Consider the following 18,274-nt stretch of genomic DNA (forward strand, 5'->3'; position numbering starts at 1 on the left):
ACTCCGTTCTGGTCTCCGTTTTCTTGCTGACTCTGATGTGGCCCATGCTCCCCACGATTCCTTCCGTCTGTTCTGGCCAACTCTCCACGCCGTGAAAAGGTCCGCCATCAGCCTGCTGCAGCCCACTTTCTTTGTGCTGCCCGCCGCACCACACACAAACCAACCTCATCCTCAATCCCGCGGTGTCATTCGTGGCCTCCACGCCTCCTCTGCCAAGTGACCCCACAGAGAAACCTCGCATCCCGGTGCCGCTTGCTGGGCCGCCGTTCGACACGCGTTCTCCCTGTTTGTCCGCCTTGCTCACCCTTGCCAGTTGCCTTGACTTGGGTTCCCGAACTGGTACGGCATTGGTCTTTTTTCGGTGGTCAGACACTGCGGCATGAAAGATTTTGCGCTGACTTCCTCTCCTGTTGCTGCCTCTCGCTAGCACTGTACCTTTGAGTCGACCAACTCTGACCGCGTTGCCTGAGCACGTACGTAGGTTCCACCGCCCGTTCTCGGTCGTGCGGCGCGTCTTCACTCTTCCTGGTTCGACTCGGACAAACGCACGCCTGCCCAACTTGGCCGGAGGCTGACCCAGATCCTAGCTCCCGTCCCTTGAAGACCATTCCCAACCTACTCCTTGGTCCGTTCCGCGAGGCCGTGTAGAGACCGTGGTCCTCAGCTGCTGCGACACCCCCCACCATACCAAACCAGGCGACATCCCAACCGGGAGCACCTGCAGTTAGACAGACGCCGGCCCTCAACACCCAATCGTCGCGTCGCCGAAATTTTCCCTCCATCAAGCGGCTAAGTTGCCAAAGAAAAAAATAAGTCGACTCCCTCCCAGCCATGGGTAAGTACGAATCGAATTGCATACTCCATCTCAAAGCCCGCTCTGCCCCTCCATCCGCCCAAAGAACCCTCTTCGCCGAAGCGAAGCTCGGGGCAACCGTTATCACGGCCATCCTTCAATGTCTCGATGACGTGTGACGGCCGTTCGTAACCCCCAGACCTACCGGTCGGCATCTCTGTCGATTCACGGCGCACGCGTCCAGCAAGTGACAGGCAGCGTTGGGTCGAGGTCTTGCGTTCGTCAAGCCTCGCTCGTCCACTTCCACTCCCCGAGCGGCGCGAGCTGTGCTGCAGTGCCTTGCGTCCCCTCCTACATGCGACCTACATGTACGGAAGTACCTTCACACAAGCAGACCCCCTTCCCCTCGGCCTTCCCTCCCTACCCTGCATGTCTTTCCCATCCTGATCCACCTTCGGATTCGTTCACCACTTCCCCCGCCGCGGCACCCCAAGTGCTACCTCCCTCAAATTGCCACTCTTCAATTGCGTTTCCCTCCCGCATTCCTCCCCTCCTCCAACCTCACACTACACTGACCTTCCTACCGACTTTCTTCCACCTTCTTCATTCCCGTCATCTTCTAACATTTCGTTTTCTCTACAGCTGATTCAGGAGACAATTATCGTCCGGTGAGTTATTTTTTTCTCTTGCATATTCTCATTCGTCATCGCCGCTGGAAGCTCAATCCGACCTCAACCTGCTCGCGATTTCTCGACATCGTCGTTCTAGCGGCGGACTGCTCTTGTCCATGTGGGCCGTGCTCCAACGGCCAAGGGCGGCTTCGTTCGCCAGGGTCAATCGGTATCCACACGCACTCGATCTCGTGGATTGGAGCTTCAATCGTCCCCGCCTTACGCCATAGGGTCTTGATCCGCGAGCAGCCCCGGCAAGCCGCCGACCCAGTCGGGCCAGCAGCCCATGACCGCTCCCCCGCCATGGAACCTGTCGAATACTGGAATACTGTTCATATTTGGGGTTATGGCACTTTACGGCTTAGCCATTTGCTAACAAGTACTAGCGTGAGAGGTCACGTTCTCCTCGCAGGGGACGTTCAAGAAGCCCGAATACTCGACGATCATATTCGCCGCGTGAACGATCGCGCAGCCAGCCCCGGAGAAGAAGCCGGTCTCCTATGACTGGACAGGGCGCACCCGCAGGAGGAACAGGCTCAGGATACAACGGGGCCCCCAATCGATCGTACGAAGACCGCTCGGTACACCGGGATCAAGCCATGAACAACATTCGCGAGACGTCGCAGCAGGACCGCCGGGTTTACGTCGGCAACCTGTCCTACGACGTAAAATGGCACCATCTCAAGGACTTTATGAGACAGGGTGGGTTTTAAGCGCCATCATCAAGCGCAGCGCAGTTTCGGAGGCTAACACACTGCCCGTCTTAGCTGGAGAGGTTCTCTATGCCGACGTGCTGCTTCTTCCTAATGGAATGTCGAAGGTGGGCGCCTATGAGTGATTTGGCTGGTTCTTTTGTGGTTCCTATTCTCTCGGTTTTTGATGGATTGTTGGATTGACGGGTTGGGACGTTGTCCGCGGTGATTTTAGGGATGCGGGTAAGTGCAACTCGTCACAACTCGACAGCTGGCGTCAGCTTTACTGACTATCTGCTTAGAATTGTGGAGTATGCCACGAGGGAGCAAGCGCAGCAAGCTGTATCGTCACTCAGCAACCAGAACCTGATGGGCAGGCTCATCTACGTCCGAGAGGTATGAAACATACTAACCAGGGAGGGGCATTGTGGCTCAACTCGACTGACATCATCACAGGATCGCGAGGCCGAGCCCAGGTTCGGTCCGCCGGGCGGCGCTGCCCGCGGCGGATTCGCCGGTCCCATGGGAGGCGGCGCTCCTTACGGCGGCGGCGGCGGCGGCGGCTTCAACCCCGGTATGGCTGCCGGTGGTGGCGGCCGTCAGATCTACGTCTCGAACGTTTGTGACATCCTTCCTTACACCTTTCCTGTCTCATCACTTGAAGTGCTGCCGTCTTAACTAACACTGAAACAGCTACCCTTCAATGTGGGTTGGCAGGACCTGAAGGACCTATTCCGCCAAGCTGGTAAGCACGCCCACCAGATTCCCATAACGTTGGACAGTCCATTAACTTGTTAACCCGGTTAGCTCGCGCAGGTGGTGTGATCCGCGCCGATGTCCATCTCGGGCCCGACGGTAGACCTAAGGGTTCCGGCATCGTAGTTTTCGAATCCCCTGAAGATGCGCGCAACGCTATTCAACAGTTCAACGGCTATGACTGGCAGGGCCGCATGCTTGAGGTCCGTGAGGATCGTTTCGCCGGCCCCGCAATGGGCGCCGGTGGTGGCTATGGCCGCGGCGGTTTTGCTGGTGGACGTGGAGGCTTCGGTGGCGGCTTTGGCCGCGGCGGATTCGGCGGAGGCCGTGGTGGCTTCGGCTATGGCGCTCGCGGTGGCTATGGCGGAGCCCCTGCCGCCGCCGGTTTCCATGATGCCGGCAACGCCTCGGTGCCCCCGAACGCGTTCACTGACCACGCCACGGGCGGTGTTGAGAAATGCGACATCATCTATGTCCGCAACGTAAGTCTCCTCATATGTGCTACCTCGCCGGCCTCCCTCTTCAGCTCGGAATTTGTCATGATTAACTGTGGCCTAGCTTCCTTGGTCGACGAGCAACGATGATCTTGTTGAACTCTTCTCCACCATCGGTAAGGTTGAGCAAGCCGAGATCCAGTACGAGCCCAGCGGCCGGTCTCGCGGCAGCGGTGTGGTCCGCTTCGACAGTGCCGACACGGCCGAGACCGCCATTGCCAAATTCCAGGGCTACCAGTACGGCGGTCGCCCTCTCGGCTTGAGCTACGTCAAGTATGTCACGCCGGGCGCCGGAGACAGCATGGATACCGATCCCCACGGCGGCCTCACTCAGGACCAAATCATGTGAAAGGATCCGATGATCCTGTCGACAGACTCACGATGAGGGTTGAACCATCCCGGTCTTAAGCAAACCTTTGGACTAAGGCAGTTGACAAGAACCTGATTGCCTAGCACGCCCATGGCAATCACCCCCAACAGCTGATGGTTCAATTCTCAAGCTCTGAGGATCCTTGCGTGGCATATTTCAACATGTCACTTGTTATCACTTTCTATTTTTTTTCCTTAGGCTCTTCGACATTTCTCATGGTTTCCTATTTATTTCCGTCTGGCGGCGCATGTCGGCGTCTCCACCGTCCCGGGATGCCAGCTACACCAAACCCCATGCGCTTGATGCTACGGTTTTTTGAGGAGGATAGTCAAGGTCCGCCAGGATGATAAAAGCGCCCCGGCGCGTTCTTCCGGTACTCGACACTCGGCACTCGGCAACCCACGATCGCAAAAAGTGCTTTAACGAAGTTTTCGCACATTGGGTTTCTGCGTTTTATTTGGCACCGCAGAAAAGGGAAATTGGAGGGCTGTTGATCCTAGAATGTATTGTCGAATAAGCATTTGATTCTCCCGTTGATGGTGGCGTTCGATGGAAGGGTGTCGGGCAGTGGTAGGCGTGTTGTTGGTAAAGGTATCGTCGTACAAGAGTGGGCTTGGGCGGCTAGTAGACTTTGGTGAGTCGCGTGCGAAGAAGCGTAGGGTTGATTCGTTTCCGGAAAGTGGTACAGGTGTGATTGGCATTGGCGTCTCGGTGCACTTGGATGGCGGCATATTGTGCGGGCACCCGGATACCCTGATGATACCCCTTACGATTAGACGGCATGCTGGCGACACACCCTATCGACATATTACTACCAACCATCGGCGGGTAGTTACTGGGTAGCTAGGGTTTATCATTTCCAATGTCGGGAATGCTACGCTCCCCGACCCAAGAGCCGTCGGCATCTACGATGAGCACGACGTCGCAGATCTCGGGGGTTCTAATGTAGCAGATAGCCACGTACGTCGATGCAATGGAACAATGGAACATTGATCATTCACCATGGGCTAACCTTGTCGGCGTTCATATGCATTGGTTCACCACGCAACGACGACCCCACCACCCCAACCTTCAATACCGACCTATTTTTAGTTCCCCTTCCTCGCTGACACCCTCCTCGCAATGTCGATTTAAAAAGTTCTCTAAAAAACAACGCAATATCAACCATGACCCAAGTAGCATCCGGAAATACGCAAAGCTTATCCAGGGTTCCCCAATACTTAGTATGTGCAGGGCCTGGACAACCTTTACCTCAACCAATGCAAAAGCTTCTCCCCCAATAACTCAGAACTCGGACGTCCTTGACAAACGGCGCGGATGTGGTTGCAATGGGGGCAGTAGTATTCTGTAATGTGTTAACTCCGCAGTTTCCCTTGGATGCTCGGGGCTTGCTGCCGGTCAAGACATGACATTGTAATGTGGCAGTTAATCCTAACCCCGGCTGTTTGGCGGTTATGGTGTATGTACCCGTGTGTCGATCAACGTATATCGTGGGTTCCAGCGGTGGGCATGTAGAGCGGTAAGGTGTTGTTTTGGGGAGTGGTGGCACTACACTGCGCCGTCCCTCCCTACTCCATTCGTGCTATGGGATATTGCTGGTGGGAACCCATCATAATATCATGACCACACTCCCTTCTCCGAAACAGTTTCCCCCCACGATGCATGACCTATGATCTCTGAGACGAACCCACATCGCCTCCAAGACATGATAGTCCTTGCTACGCCCCAGTAACTGGAAAGACCAACCTCCGCGGCCGACGTAACACTCGCCGAGAGACTCTGCTTGAAAGTCCACCACCGCGTCCGATCCCACGCCATAGACGAGGACGAAAGGCGCACAGAACAGATCCTCGCACTCCCCGGTCACACGCGCGCCGCAGCCCCGTCACCGCATTGCTGACACCCCCCACCCAACAACCCTCGACGCTCAAGCAGCAGCAGCAACCGCCGCCGCCCCGGCCCCGGCCCCGGCCCCGCCCTTCCTCTTCTTGGCCTTGGCCTTGCGCTTGGTCCGGTCGCGCGGCTTCAGCGCCGTCATGCCGGCCTTGCACACCTCGGCGTAGCGCGCGTAGAACCCTTCCAGCGCGTCCGGCTCCACCACCGTCGACAGCTTGACCTTGGCCGCCCGGTCCGCCTTGCCCTTGCCGTTGGTCGCGCGGACGAGCAGCGGGAGCGGCTGCGCCGGGTGCAGGTCCGCGAGCGGGTCGGCGGAGGAGGGGTCTGATGGGGTGGGTTGTTGGTTGGTGTTGTGTGAGACTGGAAGGGGGGGTTAGAATGGTGGGTGTTTCTGTGACCTGTGGATGGGGTGGCGTGAGATAAGGGGGGGTGGGCTTACGTCGTTTTTGGGTTAGGAAGACGGCGCCGTGGGCTTTGGTTCTGCGCGTGGTGAAGACGTCGGCGAGTTTGGTGAAGAACTGGGGGGTGTTTGTTAGCGGGATGAAGCGGGTGGGAGAGTTTGAAAAGACTGGGGTAAAAATACCTCATCATGTGTTAAGTGACCCATCTTGTTTTCATGTATTGGAAATCGAAAGCTGAGGTTGGTGTGTCGGCGATGAGGTTAAGTGAGTTCGAGGTCTGGGCACTTCATGCCTGGCATGGCGGACCCACCGACCGCGGGGAGACCCGCTTTGGTGGGATCAAGAGCTGAAGCATGTACCTCGATGGAGCGAGTCCTGGGGATACTGGACCATACAGCTTGTTGGAGAGACATTCTTTACGGGTTACTTTCTCGTACTAAATGTCATTAAGGACTCCCATCTGGGAGACTGCAGCTCAAAGCTCCGGTTCTTACGGTGGTAATGGATTCTTTCGAATACCTGCTGGACAAGACATCCGCAGTCTGCCCCACATCGACTCTATCGATAAGAAAAAGTTCACGACCAAGGGTACAGATCGCGAACACTTCCGCGATGCGCATCGAGGTGGTCGTCTGAACGATCAGTTGACGCCGCCGTTGGGAGCTTCCTCGCTCATAAACCACCGCGGCATCCATTACGAAAACCAGAGATAAGGAGCAATGCCACCACAAGGAATCAAGAAGCCAACGCTTCCGCTCCACCTCCTGAAGGAGCTGGGCGCTTCAGGTGAGGCCGTCTTTGGCAGGCCTGTATTAGGCCTCCTACTGACATATTCATAGACTCGAATTCGGGGCAAAAGCGAGGGAGCGGGATAGGAGCCGTTACATCGAGGAAGGACCGCCGCAAGGCCGAGAGACAGCAATCGCGGGTCAATCGCTCCACGGCCGGCCGGAATCACCACGCCGAGCGGTCGACTCCGAACCGTAGCACCACCACTTCACACCGAGTCGAGAAATCCGGGGTCAGGAACAAGGCCGGGAGCCGAGATGCGCCAAAACCCATCCTAAAGACACGGAGGCAAGAGCCCGAGGAGGAGGAAGAGGAAGATGACGGTGAAGATTTCGAAGGACTTGACGACGACGACGACGACGACGGGGTGGATCTCTCAGACGGAGTTCTGGACGAAGATTCTGAAGGACTCGGAGAGGATAGTGAGGATGAGGACGAAAATGGCGAAGAAGTTGTGGATCCAGCACCACAACGAAAACTCTCGAGGACCGTGAAAGAAAAGCTCGCGCAGGACGATGCCGAAATTGCGGATCTTGAAAGAAGACTCGGGTTGAAGAACCGCAAAAGTCTACCCCAATCCTTCAAGGATGACGGCCTCGGCGATCTTCTGGATGGTTTGGGTGGCAGCTTCGATGAGGAGAAACAAGACAAGCGGAAGCGCAAAGCTGAAGCAGACGACTGGTTGTCTCAAAAGAGGAGGAAGGCTGAAGCAGCGGCGGCGGCGCAAAAGCGACCACAGCCTGATCCTACCGAGAGCGACGAGGATGTTGGGGATTCAGACGAAATCGATGAAGATGAGGGTAGCTTGGACGGTGAAGATATGGGGGACGCGGACTCTGACGAGGACATGGAAGAAGACGATCAAGCGCAGAACCAAGACGACTTCGAAGGTTTTGATTCCGGAGACGAGGAGGACACACAAGAACAGCCGCAGAAGCGGGTCCGCGAGAACCCCTATGTTGCGCCTACGACAGGACAATCGGCGAAATACGTGCCTCCATCACTGCGTAAAGAGTCCGGGTCGGACTCCGAATTGTCCGCACGGGTTCGCCGGCAGACCCAAGGTTTGGTCAATAGGATAACCGAGTCCAACCTGTTGACCATCATGGCGGAGATCGAAAAGCTCTACCGAGAATACCCCCGACAACACGTTACTTCTTCGCTTGTGGACCTGCTGTTAATCCAGGTTTGCGAGCCTACCAGTTTACCCGACACACTCCTGATTCTGTCCGCCGGCTTCGCAACGGCAGCTTACATGGTTCTTGGGACGGACTTTGGAGGCCAACTAATACAAGAAGTGGTGGAACGCTTCGATAACCATTACGAAGAGGCCAAAGTTGCTGCATTGGAACGGCCGGACGTACCAAAACAAACGTCCAATCTCATCACCTTCGTCTCAGAGCTCTACACGTTTCAGCTGATTGGCCCCAATCTCGTCTTCGACTATATTCGGAGGCTCTTGGAGAACCTCTCGGAGCTCAACGCTGAGCTACTGCTCAGGATAGTCCGCATGTGCGGCCCTACCCTGCGGCACGATGACCCCATGGCGTTGAAGGACATTGTCTCCCTAATCCCGCCAGCTGTGGCCAAAGCAGGGGAGAAGAATCTCACCGTCAGAACGAAGTTCATGATCGATACTATCACTGACCTAAAGAACAACAAGATGAAAACCGGGGCGGGCGCATCGGCAGTCATCTCGGAGCACATTGTTCGAATGAAGAAGCTGTTGGGTCAGCTAAAGTCGAGGAAGGTCAAAGCCACCGAACCCATGCGTGTGGGTTTGAAGGATATCCAAGGTGCGGGCAAGGAGGGCAAGTGGTGGCTCGTTGGTGCGAGCTGGGCCGGCCGGTCGACTGGCCAAAAGCGTACGGCAAAAGCCGCTGATGTGGAGGATGACAGCAGCGACGACGAGAGCATCCTGCTTGACGACGTCGAACAAGGGCCAGACCTCGGAGAGCTGGCCAGGGAGCAGGGGATGAACACCGAAGTCCGGCGCTCGATATTCGTCTCCATCATGTCGGCCATGGACTACCAAGACGCCTATTTCCGCATCCTCAAACTACGGCTCAACCGGGAGCGGCAGCGGGAGATCCCTACAGTCATCATTCGTTGCGTCGGCGCGGAGCAGCACTACAACCCTTACTATACTCTAGTTGCCAAGCGGATGTGCTCAGAGCAGCGCGAAGTCAGGTGGGCATTCCAGGCTAGCTTGTGGAAGATGTTTGGAAGGATGGGAGAGGAAGGGTTTGGCGAGGACGAGTTGGAGGACGAGGAGGAAGATGAGGCCATGGATATGCGACGGATCGTCAACACGGCGAAGCTGTTTGGAGCCCTCGTCTCGGGCAGCAGCCTGGGGATAGTCATGCTCAAGCGTCTCAACCTGCTCTACTTGCAGAAGAAGACGCGCGACTTTGTCGAGATTATGCTCGTCAATGTGTTGCTGGAATGCCAAGCCAACGAACATCCCGAGGAGACCATCGCCAAAATATTTGGTGGTGTTGAGGGGTCCCCTGATCTGGCGAGGGGCCTACAGTACTTCCTCAAGAAGGTTGTTCGAAAGTCTGACTTGGCTGGCGGCAAGAAGAATGCGAAGCTTCTCAAGGAGGGGTGCAAGATGGCTGAGGCGGTTGTTCAAGCGGCAGTAGCTGGCGGCGAGGATGGAGCATGAGGAGGGGTAGGGGGTGTGTCCCTCTCCGGCATCTTGTGGTGTATCAACACAATAACTATTCGAGATACCCCTAGGCCCGTGCCGCTTGCATAGGAGTGCGTGTTGGTCCCGGTTTTGGTCCTCCTGCGGCACTGCGACAGCCACATTAGGATACCGGGTAGCTAGCTGTACACAATATTGTAGAAACCCTCGGCGATGCGCCCTGGTGTTGCCCCTGATCACAGCTGCCCGGGCCTTCGCTGTTCGGGACAAACTGCCAAGAGCGAAGATGTCACAGGTCACGGGTCGGTCTGAGCGTGCGGGATTTGGTGGCTTATGGGGACCCAACGAGCCTGCCATTGGGAGATCTGCTCGGGATTGAGAGGCGGGAACCTGAAATTTAGTGGCTTCGCAGCGAAGCAACCGAGCATGGAACCCCTGCCCAATCCCGGACCCGCGCTGCGCTGGCTTTGGGGAGAAGCTCACCCGACGGTTGGACGCCCGGAGCGACTGGGGACATTTTTTCAAACGCTGGGAACCCAGCTTCAGCAAACTGAGCCCCAACAAACTTCGTGACGCACCTGCCACCGCATTCCTGTCCCCTGCGCATTCCGCCTTGGGGAGTTACTTGCTTACCCTTTTTTTATTTTACCTTTCTTTGGCACCGTTGGTCGAATACACACACCCAATATGCTGTCGCAGAGATTAATAGGCCGCACCGCGGTGAGGTCGGCGTTCAAGCCGTCAGGGTACGGACCCGGCTCCATCCGCCCGGAAAATGGCTCTCGTTCGCTGACTCCTCGCTCCAGGTTGCCCTCTGTTGTTGGCGCGTTGAGATGGGGGCGGACATACGCCACCGAGGCTGGTTAGTGACTCCGAAGATGGTTGGCATTGGTCCTTGGGGCTGACTATGTGCAGAGTCGAGGGACCTCGTCATCATTGGCGGAGGTGTCGCCGGCTACGTCGCCGCCATCAAGGCCGGTCAAGAGGGCATGAAGGCAAGCTGAACAAGACATGCGGATGGCCCAGACCCGGCCAATGGCTAACGTTCCTTGAAATAAAATAGGTTACATGTATCGAGAAGCGCGGCACCCTCGGTGGGACTTGCCTCAACGTCGGCTGCATCCCCTCAAAATCGCTCCTCAACAACTCGCACTTGTACCACCAGATCCTCCACGACTCAAAACACCGCGGTATCGAGGTCGGCGACGTCAAGCTCAACCTGAAACAGCTGATGAAGGCCAAGGACCAGTCTGTTTCGGGCCTGACCAAGGGTGTCGAGTTCCTGCTCAAGAAGAACGGTGTCGAGTACATCAAGGGCGCGGGTTCGTTCCAGGACGAGCACACGGTCAAGGTCGAGCTGAACGATGGTGGCGAGACGAGTGTAACCGGCAAGAACATCCTTATCGCGACCGGTAGCGAGGTTACCCCGTTCCCCGGCCTCGAGATCGACGAGAAGACGGTTATTAGCAGCACTGGCGCCATTGCGCTTGAGACGGTGCCCAAGAAGATGACGGTCATTGGTGGTGGTATCATTGGTCTGGAGATGGCGTCGGTGTGGTCCCGCCTTGGGTCGGAGGTTACTGTGGTTGAGTTCCTTGACCAGATCGGCGGCCCGGGCATGGACACCGAGATCGCCAAGAGCATCCAGAAGATCCTCAAGAAGCAGGGCATCAACTTCAAGACGGGTACCAAGGTCCTCGGCGGCGAGAAGTCTGGTGAGGGTGTCACGATCAACGTTGACTCGGCCAAGGGAGGCAAGGAAGAGACGGTGGGTCTAGAAACGCGCCATTGGCGATGACTCTCTCTGAGGCGCTACTGACATTCGTATAGTTCGACGCCGACGTCGTCCTCGTTGCGATTGGTCGTCGCCCGTACACCAACGGCCTCGGTCTCGAGAACATCGGTCTCGAGCTTGACGAGCGTGGCCGCGTGATCATCGACTCGGAATACCGCACCAAGATCCCCCACATCCGCTGCGTCGGTGACGCCACCTTCGGGCCCATGCTTGCGCACAAGGCCGAGGAAGAGGCTGTTGCTGCTGTCGAGTACATCAAGAAGGGCTACGGTCATGTCAACTACGGCTGCATCCCCTCTGTCATGTACACCTTCCCCGAGGTCGCCTGGGTTGGCCAGTCGGAGCAGGACCTGAAGAAGGCGGGCATCAAGTACCGCGTCGGTACCTTCCCCTTCAGCGCCAACTCGCGCGCCAAGACCAACCTGGATACGGAGGGCATGGTTAAGATGCTCGCCGACCCCGAGACGGATCGCCTCCTCGGTGTCCACATCGTTGGCCCCAACGCCGGTGAGATGATTGCCGAGGGTACGCTGGCGCTCGAGTACGGTGCGTCGAGCGAGGACATCGCGCGCACCTGTCACGCGCACCCCACGCTCGCCGAGGCGTTCAAGGAGGCGGCGATGGCGACATACTCCAAGGCGATCCACTACTAAGAGGGGTAGATTGGCTTGGGGTATGGGGCGTAGTGGTTTCTTGCGTTCCTGTACTTTAGCTTGTTTTCCCTCGTAAGGCATTATTCGGTAAATGGACTCCGCCGGATAGCAAGCATCGAAAGCTGAACTTTAATCTACCGAGCAGGCGAGCGGTGAGCTTTGCGTCACGTTGTGTTAAAGGCCACTGTTTATTTGATACTGGATGGGTGTAGAAGGACATGGTAGTATCTCGTGACAAGATAGAGTTTCTTTTTTCATCTTCACTTTTCCAGTTGTTGAGTCTGAGTATAAGGGGTTGAGTGGTTGAGTGGTGTGTCGTGCTTGGTGAGGTATGACTGTGAGACGTCCACGGTTCTCTACACCCAATCAGCCAACATTTTAGGGTCGAGGAGGGCGGTGATCTCGAGGAAAAGACAAGCCGAGTAAGGCAGTGACTATTATTCAATCTTTCTCCGTCCTTTCCACCTTGATGCGAAGCTGGGAGTGCCCCTCGGCTTACATGCCACAATACATACCCTAACCCTCTCACTTCATTTTCCCCCTGTCCTAAATGAGGTTGGTTTTGTTGATCGTACCACAAACTCTGGGGGCACGTTCGAACTCGTGTGGGTCAACGGCTCGCAGCGCGGTGCGCTTGACTTTTTGGGGATGCGAGCTTGCGTACGTCGACCTCTTGGCCCTGCACTTCTTTGAGCTGCTCCGTTCATTTCTTCCCCAAACACCACACCACACTACAGTCTCCCTTCATCCACAGAAGGTGCGGCGAGGGACGCCGAGGGTAACAGCAATTCCATCGTACTGTGGAGAGTTGCAGCACCGGAATTGGCACCAAATCCGGCTCGAACTCGGAGCTTCAAAGCCTCCTCCCGGCATCCGCGGCTCCGTTAGCGTCGGCGTTGAGGAAACGGGCGGTCAACCGTTTCATTCTTGACTTACCCGTTGTTGGTGGTGTCAAGCCTCCCAATTCCGTCTCCTCAACACAACCGAAACCACTGCAATGGCTGTCTCCACGACCTCGGCTGCCGCCGGCGCCTCTCAACCAAAGGGCGGGCGCTCTTACCCCGTGATATCGAGGCGCGAGATTGAGGCACAAATCTCCGAGGGCAGAATCATCTTCATCTTGGACCGGTATGTGATCAAGGCGGACGCCTGGTGCAAGTATCACCCTGGTGGTGATAAAGCCATTATGCACATGGTGGGTAGGGACGCCACTGATGAGGTGACTATGTAAGTTCTCACTTCGATAGCCCAATTCAAACGGTGTGGAGGTATTGTGTGTGAGAGGGCGGCTGTTGACTGTGCCTAGCCTTCATTCGCTCGAAGCCCGCCGTATGATGGAAAAGTATCGTATTGGTAGGATTGAGGGTCGCTGGAAGAACTTCCTACCTCCGATTCAGGGCGGTAAATTTCGGTCGAGGGTTGGTGATGGGGAGGAGCAGGAGGAGGAGTACGATGGCGGCTTGGTCACGCTGCAGAGGAGGGAAAACCCTACGGCGTCGTCCAGCGATACTGGTTCCCGTTCGCCTTCGCCTACTTTCGACTCCGATAATGTTACCCTGGGCCCTGGTCTCCGCAACCGTAAGACGAGAATGGCGAGGTCAAACTCGGAAACATCTCTCTCGTCTGTCGACGATGCCGCTACGTCCGCACCGGCCGACGGCATGTCGCACCTTGATAAGCTCACTCGCAAGGAGATCAAGCTAGACCTTGCCAAGTATCCAACCCTCGAGCCAGAAATACAGGATGCCATCGTGGAGAAGTACCGCGACCTGCACGAACGCATCAAGGCCGAAGGTCTATACGACTGCAACTACTGGGCCTACGCCATCGAGACTTCGAGGTACTTGCTCCTCCTCGGCCTCATGCTGCTCTTCCTGAGCTGGAAGTGGTACATCCCGAGCGCTTTCTTCCTCGGCTGCCTCTGGCACCAGCTGGTATTTACGGTGCACGACGCCGGCCACTTGGGCATCACCCACAACTTCCAAGTCGACACGGTCATCGGCATTCTCATCGCCGACTTCATCGGGGGACTCTCCATCGGCTGGTGGAAGCGCAACCACAACGTGCACCACATCGTCACCAACTCGCCCGAGCACGACCCGGACATTGAGCACATGCCCTTCTTTGCCATCTCGCACCGCCTACTGGGCTCCCTGCGCTCGACCTACTACGAACACGTCATGCACTACGACGCCTTTGCCAAAGTGATGATCTCCCTACAGCACCACCTGTACTACGTCATCCTGCTCTTCGGCCGCTTCAACCTGTACCGCCTGTCCTGGATGTATATCCTCGCGGGCCAGGGCCCCAGGAAGGGGGCGGCCGCGTGGTTCCGCTGGCTGGAGCTGGCCGGGCAGATCTTCTTCTGGAGCTGGTTCGGCTACGGCGTGCTGTACCGGTGCGTCGACTCCAACTGGAACCGGCTCCTGTACGTGGTGGTCAGCCACTTCGTGACGACGCCCGTGCACGTGCAGATCACGCTGTCGCACTTCGCCATGAGCACGGCCGACCTGGGCGTCGAGGAGTCCTTCCCGCAGAAGATGCTGCGCACCACCATGGACGTCGACTGCCCGCCCTGGCTCGACTTCTTCCACGGCGGCCTGCAGTTCCAGGCCATCCACCACCTGTTCCCGCGCATCCCGAGGCACAACCTGCGCAAGACGCAGCGCCTGGTACAGGAGTTTTGCGACGACGTCGGCATCCCGTACGCGCTGTATGGGTTTGTCGATGGGAACAAGCAGGTTATTGGCCGGCTGGCCGATGTTGCGAGGCAGGCGGCCATTTTGGCAAAGTGCCAGAGTGTGATGACCGGGAGCGAGCCAGGCCATGGACATCACCACCATCACTAAGTGCTGACGATGTTGAGAGGGGGGGTTGATGTTGCGGGTGTTTGTTTGACGTGGATTATCTGTTGCGAGCGAAGATACTCCCTAGACCGGTGCTTGAATTGTGTTCGGTGGATGTACATACGGTACATGTACATACATACATGCGGTAATTACTTGTTTGTTGGGTAGGTAGCCAACCGGCCTGCCTTGGGCTGCGATTGCACTTCCTTGGGGAGGGCGGGGAGGGGCGGTCCTGATCGAACGGAGCTACAGATTTTTAATTTAAGACACGATCGTTCCCTGCGGGAAGTGAGTCAGAAGCTTTGCTTGCTTGCATCCGCCCGAGGATGGCGGTTTGGACGCACGCAGCCGACGGGTCAGGCACCCGGACCTCGTGTGTCTCCCACTGTATGACGCTGCTTGCGCGGGAACCTGCAGGAGCCGGGACCCTGGATCATCCCATGTTGTGTGTGGCATGCGGTACGACCAATGGCTGGGGGGACCACGGTCTGCAAACGCCGTGGCTGCCTTAACCGTTGTCTCGGTTTTCGACTTGCCCGTTCACTATTCGGTTGATGGGACCAAGGGGAGTGGTCGGTTTGGGGGAACTCGATGTGGATTGCGGTGAATGTCTTGCATGTCTCGACCGATATTTTCCCTCTCCCATACATGCATTCCCTGGATCATGAGACCCAAGACGGCTCGGGCGGGCTCGCAAGTGCGCTAGCTTCACCATGTGTCGACCTGACGGCACGCTATGTACGACGCCGATCTGTGTTTGCGCCCCCTGGCCGGAAACATCGGCCAACTACAGATGCGCCCAATGGCTGTTTGCCAGCATGCTGCGGTCCTTACTGCCGAGGCCGAGGGATACGTCATGGGAAAGGCCTCAAGACGGGTGGCCCGAGGCCTTCCCGCGTCTCTCCCTGTGTAGTGATCCCGTGGGTTAGGCGATGGACAAACGCATGGCTGATGGACAGCCTTGCTTTTCCCGGCTGGCGGCCCTGCCCTGTGAGCTGGCGCGTGGCTGGCTAGAGAGTTCACGACGCCTTGGACGTACCTCAGCGTAGTTGTTCACTCAATGGCTTGTACACGTGTATGGTTGAAGTATCCCCTTCCGGGACAGTCAAACCCTGACGAGCTGGGCTGGCTGACTTTCGACGGCCTTGCTCTCTGGTCACTTCTCACATGCAACTAGGGTTTGCATCGGGGGTTCCTGCCGAGACCCTTGCCCCTGTCTCCGAACGACGGTGCACGAATCGTATGCAACCGTCACTTACATGAACCCAGGAACGAACGCCCAGCGGTCCGCAGACTCGAAGGAAAGGGAGGGGTGAGGGGGAGAGGCGGCGTTGTTACCCGGTCTGTCCGTGGGTTGGATGCTGGCAGCCGTGCGTGGTCTCCCGCATCCTCATCCCGTGAGCATTGCTGAAGGTGTTATCCTACCCTGTCCGCCTTGACGCGGGAAGGTGTGGTGTTCGGTTGGGCTTCAAGAGTATCGAATCCGCTGCTGGGTCATGCCCTTCGCGGCCGTTTGCAACGACCTGTGAAGGAGGACGCTGTGTACGTATAGGTGTAAGATGTGTATATAGTCACCCTCACCCTCGAGGTGACTCGGAAACCTGGTTTGCCATTTTGTTCACTCAGTTCCATGTAGAACACAATAATCAACATCCTTGCCATTGTTCAGGTACACCACCAAGGCGCATCTCCTGTCACAAACTCTTATCGTCCAGTCCAACCGCTCCATAACATCATACCCAACATGGGCAAGAGCAAGATGGACGACGCTGCGGCTGAGCGGATCCGCAGGGCTCGCGGGGACAAGGTATGCACCCAGATACCTACCACTCAGCCAGCACCCCCTCACCATTGTCATTGCCATGGGTTCTTGGCTCACACTGTGCTCTCGTTTAGGACGCCTTTTCCAAGCGCGCGGCAGATGCGGCCCGGCGAAATGATGGCGGCCAGGACCAGCACGCCTCCTCGTCCAAGAGCGGTAGCGTCGGCAGCAAGGCTAATCGCGAGAGTGGTGCGGAGAAGAAGTGAAGTGAGACACCTACATGTGGCGAGGGGGAGATGCCACGGTGTGTGTGAGAGAGCGTGGGGTATGAGGGAACGGGGGAGGGGGAGGGGGAAGGGTGACAAGTATCACAGTTGGCGTGGGCTGGGCATGAAGTTGGGCTGGCACGGTGTATTTTTCTGCATTGGTTATTTTGCTCTTCGTTGTTGGTTTTTAGACTTGGGTCACCGGTCTACACCTTGCTAGGTTTGGGAGTAATGGGGAATTGTTATCTGATCTGTATTTTACACTGTTGAGCAAGCGGTTCTATTTTACCTCCCACATCCGCTCTCATTGCCCACCGTCGCTCCATGAGGCCGTATAATCTCCCTACTCTGTTCGCCCACCGCTTCGGTTATGGTCAGGGGGACTTTGGTTGGGCAATGGAAGTCCACGGAGACATATATCGAAAGCCTCCGACGCCCTCCTCCCCTTTCCCCGGGTTGTAGCCGGGGAAAAACTGGTTTCCCTTCTTCAGGTTATACCTGATGCGGCAGGTTTGCTCACAAGGCCTAGCCCGGTAAGTAAAAAGCTAAGCTGAGGTCATGGATTGGCACAATAAGCAACAATGCCCGAACTGATTGCAGAAGCCAAATGGCGAAACCCGCGAGAATCGTGAACGACTACCGGCTCGTCCACGCCGGCAGCCATGGGACTGACTCTGATTGGCATACAAACCATCGAGCTGCGAGCCTTTCCAGCTCAGCAGGACAGGGATCACAACCGTCACAGGCCAGGAGGCTTGCATGCCGGTGTGTCCTGCCCGGGCATACAGATTACAATACCTACATGTCAGCTGTGTAAGGAGCTGGGGTTGCTGTGTAAAGTTTACCTCAGATAAGCCTTGAGAAGGCGCTTCAAGCCGAGGTATGGGCAGTAACGTATGTATGTACCACCCGCAAGGCTCGGCGAGGATCAGCCACAACACTTTCCTATGCATGGCTACACACGCTACAGCAGCTTCGTCGGAACGTGGGCCGACTCCTAGTTGATATTCGCCAGGATGCTGCTTCTCTCCATTGGGTATGGAAAAGTGCTCTTGGTTCCGGGCGTAAGGCAGTGCATCAGGGGACAGGGTAGCGATCAGGAATCACAGGTAAACCCAGGACCGAACCTTAATAACCAGCAAGGGTTGTTTTAAGCATGCTGCAGTGTGACGCAAGATGGCGATCTGGCGTCTGGAATGGCATATTCGCAGTGCGTTTCCGATCCGATGGATGTCGGCCGTCCACAAAGTTCGTGTTCTGCGGCATCACAACCGTGGTCTGAGACGAACGGACTGGGACAGGGTAACTAATATCGAGACCATGACCGCCGTCGTCATCGAAGGGAATGGGCGGGCTCCAGGATTGCAGCTCCCCGGGTCTCCGATTCGTATTCGCCGCGGGTTTCCCAGTCGTACAGCAGAGGCATGCATTAACGAT

General features: G+C 56.8%; 8 protein-coding genes across 8 annotated transcripts; 5 read left to right on the plus strand and 3 right to left on the minus strand.

Moving 5' to 3' along the window:
- Positions 1-7: 7 nt before the first annotated feature.
- On the minus strand, positions 8-1,047 carry B0H64DRAFT_40222 (uncharacterized protein). The gene is made up of 2 exons (XM_062804219.1): positions 415-1,047; positions 8-336 (listed from the first exon to the last, which is right to left on the minus strand). The coding sequence occupies exons 1-2, from the start codon at positions 945-947 to the stop codon at positions 186-188; spliced, it is 684 nt and encodes a 227-aa protein (XP_062665011.1). The 5' UTR covers positions 948-1,047; the 3' UTR covers positions 8-185.
- Positions 1,048-1,964: 917 nt separating this feature from the next.
- On the plus strand, positions 1,965-3,755 carry B0H64DRAFT_370603 (uncharacterized protein; the record flags this gene model as incomplete). Its single annotated transcript, XM_062802097.1, has 8 exons — positions 1,965-2,166; positions 2,232-2,284; positions 2,392-2,399; positions 2,459-2,552; positions 2,613-2,774; positions 2,850-2,901; positions 2,964-3,394; positions 3,471-3,755. The coding sequence occupies 8 exons, from the start codon at positions 1,965-1,967 to the stop codon at positions 3,753-3,755; spliced, it is 1,287 nt and encodes a 428-aa protein (XP_062665012.1).
- Positions 3,756-5,415: 1,660 nt separating this feature from the next.
- On the minus strand, positions 5,416-6,396 carry B0H64DRAFT_40004 (signal recognition particle 14kD protein-domain-containing protein). Its single transcript, XM_062804034.1, has 3 exons — positions 6,256-6,396; positions 6,112-6,190; positions 5,416-6,032 (listed from the first exon to the last, which is right to left on the minus strand). The coding sequence occupies exons 1-3, from the start codon at positions 6,277-6,279 to the stop codon at positions 5,704-5,706; spliced, it is 432 nt and encodes a 143-aa protein (XP_062665013.1). The 5' UTR covers positions 6,280-6,396; the 3' UTR covers positions 5,416-5,703.
- A 292-nt stretch (positions 6,397-6,688) lies between these two features.
- B0H64DRAFT_471409 (uncharacterized protein) lies at positions 6,689-9,955 on the plus strand. Its single transcript, XM_062807880.1, has 2 exons — positions 6,689-6,859; positions 6,913-9,955. The coding sequence occupies exons 1-2, from the start codon at positions 6,793-6,795 to the stop codon at positions 9,528-9,530; spliced, it is 2,685 nt and encodes an 894-aa protein (XP_062665014.1). The 5' UTR covers positions 6,689-6,792; the 3' UTR covers positions 9,531-9,955.
- B0H64DRAFT_383792 (uncharacterized protein) lies at positions 9,956-12,415 on the plus strand. Its single transcript, XM_062802972.1, has 5 exons — positions 9,956-10,258; positions 10,319-10,374; positions 10,428-10,507; positions 10,576-11,280; positions 11,343-12,415. Exons 1-5 carry the CDS (start codon positions 10,200-10,202, stop codon positions 11,958-11,960), a joined length of 1,518 nt encoding a protein of 505 aa, XP_062665015.1. The 5' UTR covers positions 9,956-10,199; the 3' UTR covers positions 11,961-12,415.
- Positions 12,416-12,805: 390 nt separating this feature from the next.
- Positions 12,806-15,080, plus strand: B0H64DRAFT_40261 (fatty acid delta-6 desaturase). Its single transcript, XM_062804249.1, has 2 exons — positions 12,806-13,187; positions 13,267-15,080. Exons 1-2 carry the CDS (start codon positions 12,958-12,960, stop codon positions 14,807-14,809), a joined length of 1,773 nt encoding a protein of 590 aa, XP_062665016.1. The 5' UTR covers positions 12,806-12,957; the 3' UTR covers positions 14,810-15,080.
- Positions 15,081-16,553: 1,473 nt separating this feature from the next.
- On the plus strand, positions 16,554-16,837 carry B0H64DRAFT_438565 (uncharacterized protein; the record flags this gene model as incomplete). Its single annotated transcript, XM_062806360.1, has 2 exons — positions 16,554-16,616; positions 16,706-16,837. The coding sequence occupies 2 exons, from the start codon at positions 16,554-16,556 to the stop codon at positions 16,835-16,837; spliced, it is 195 nt and encodes a 64-aa protein (XP_062665017.1).
- A 382-nt stretch (positions 16,838-17,219) lies between these two features.
- Positions 17,220-17,713, minus strand: B0H64DRAFT_40441 (uncharacterized protein). Its single transcript, XM_062804385.1, has 2 exons — positions 17,683-17,713; positions 17,220-17,609 (listed from the first exon to the last, which is right to left on the minus strand). Exon 2 carries the CDS (start codon positions 17,596-17,598, stop codon positions 17,383-17,385), a length of 216 nt encoding a protein of 71 aa, XP_062665018.1. The 5' UTR covers positions 17,599-17,609; positions 17,683-17,713; the 3' UTR covers positions 17,220-17,382.
- Between the last annotated feature and the right edge of the window lie 561 nt (positions 17,714-18,274).

Source organism: Chaetomium fimeti (assembly GCF_033439085.1).
Source record: "Chaetomium fimeti strain CBS 168.71 chromosome Unknown B0H64scaffold_1, whole genome shotgun sequence".
Taxonomy (NCBI): domain Eukaryota; kingdom Fungi; phylum Ascomycota; class Sordariomycetes; order Sordariales; family Chaetomiaceae; genus Chaetomium; species Chaetomium fimeti.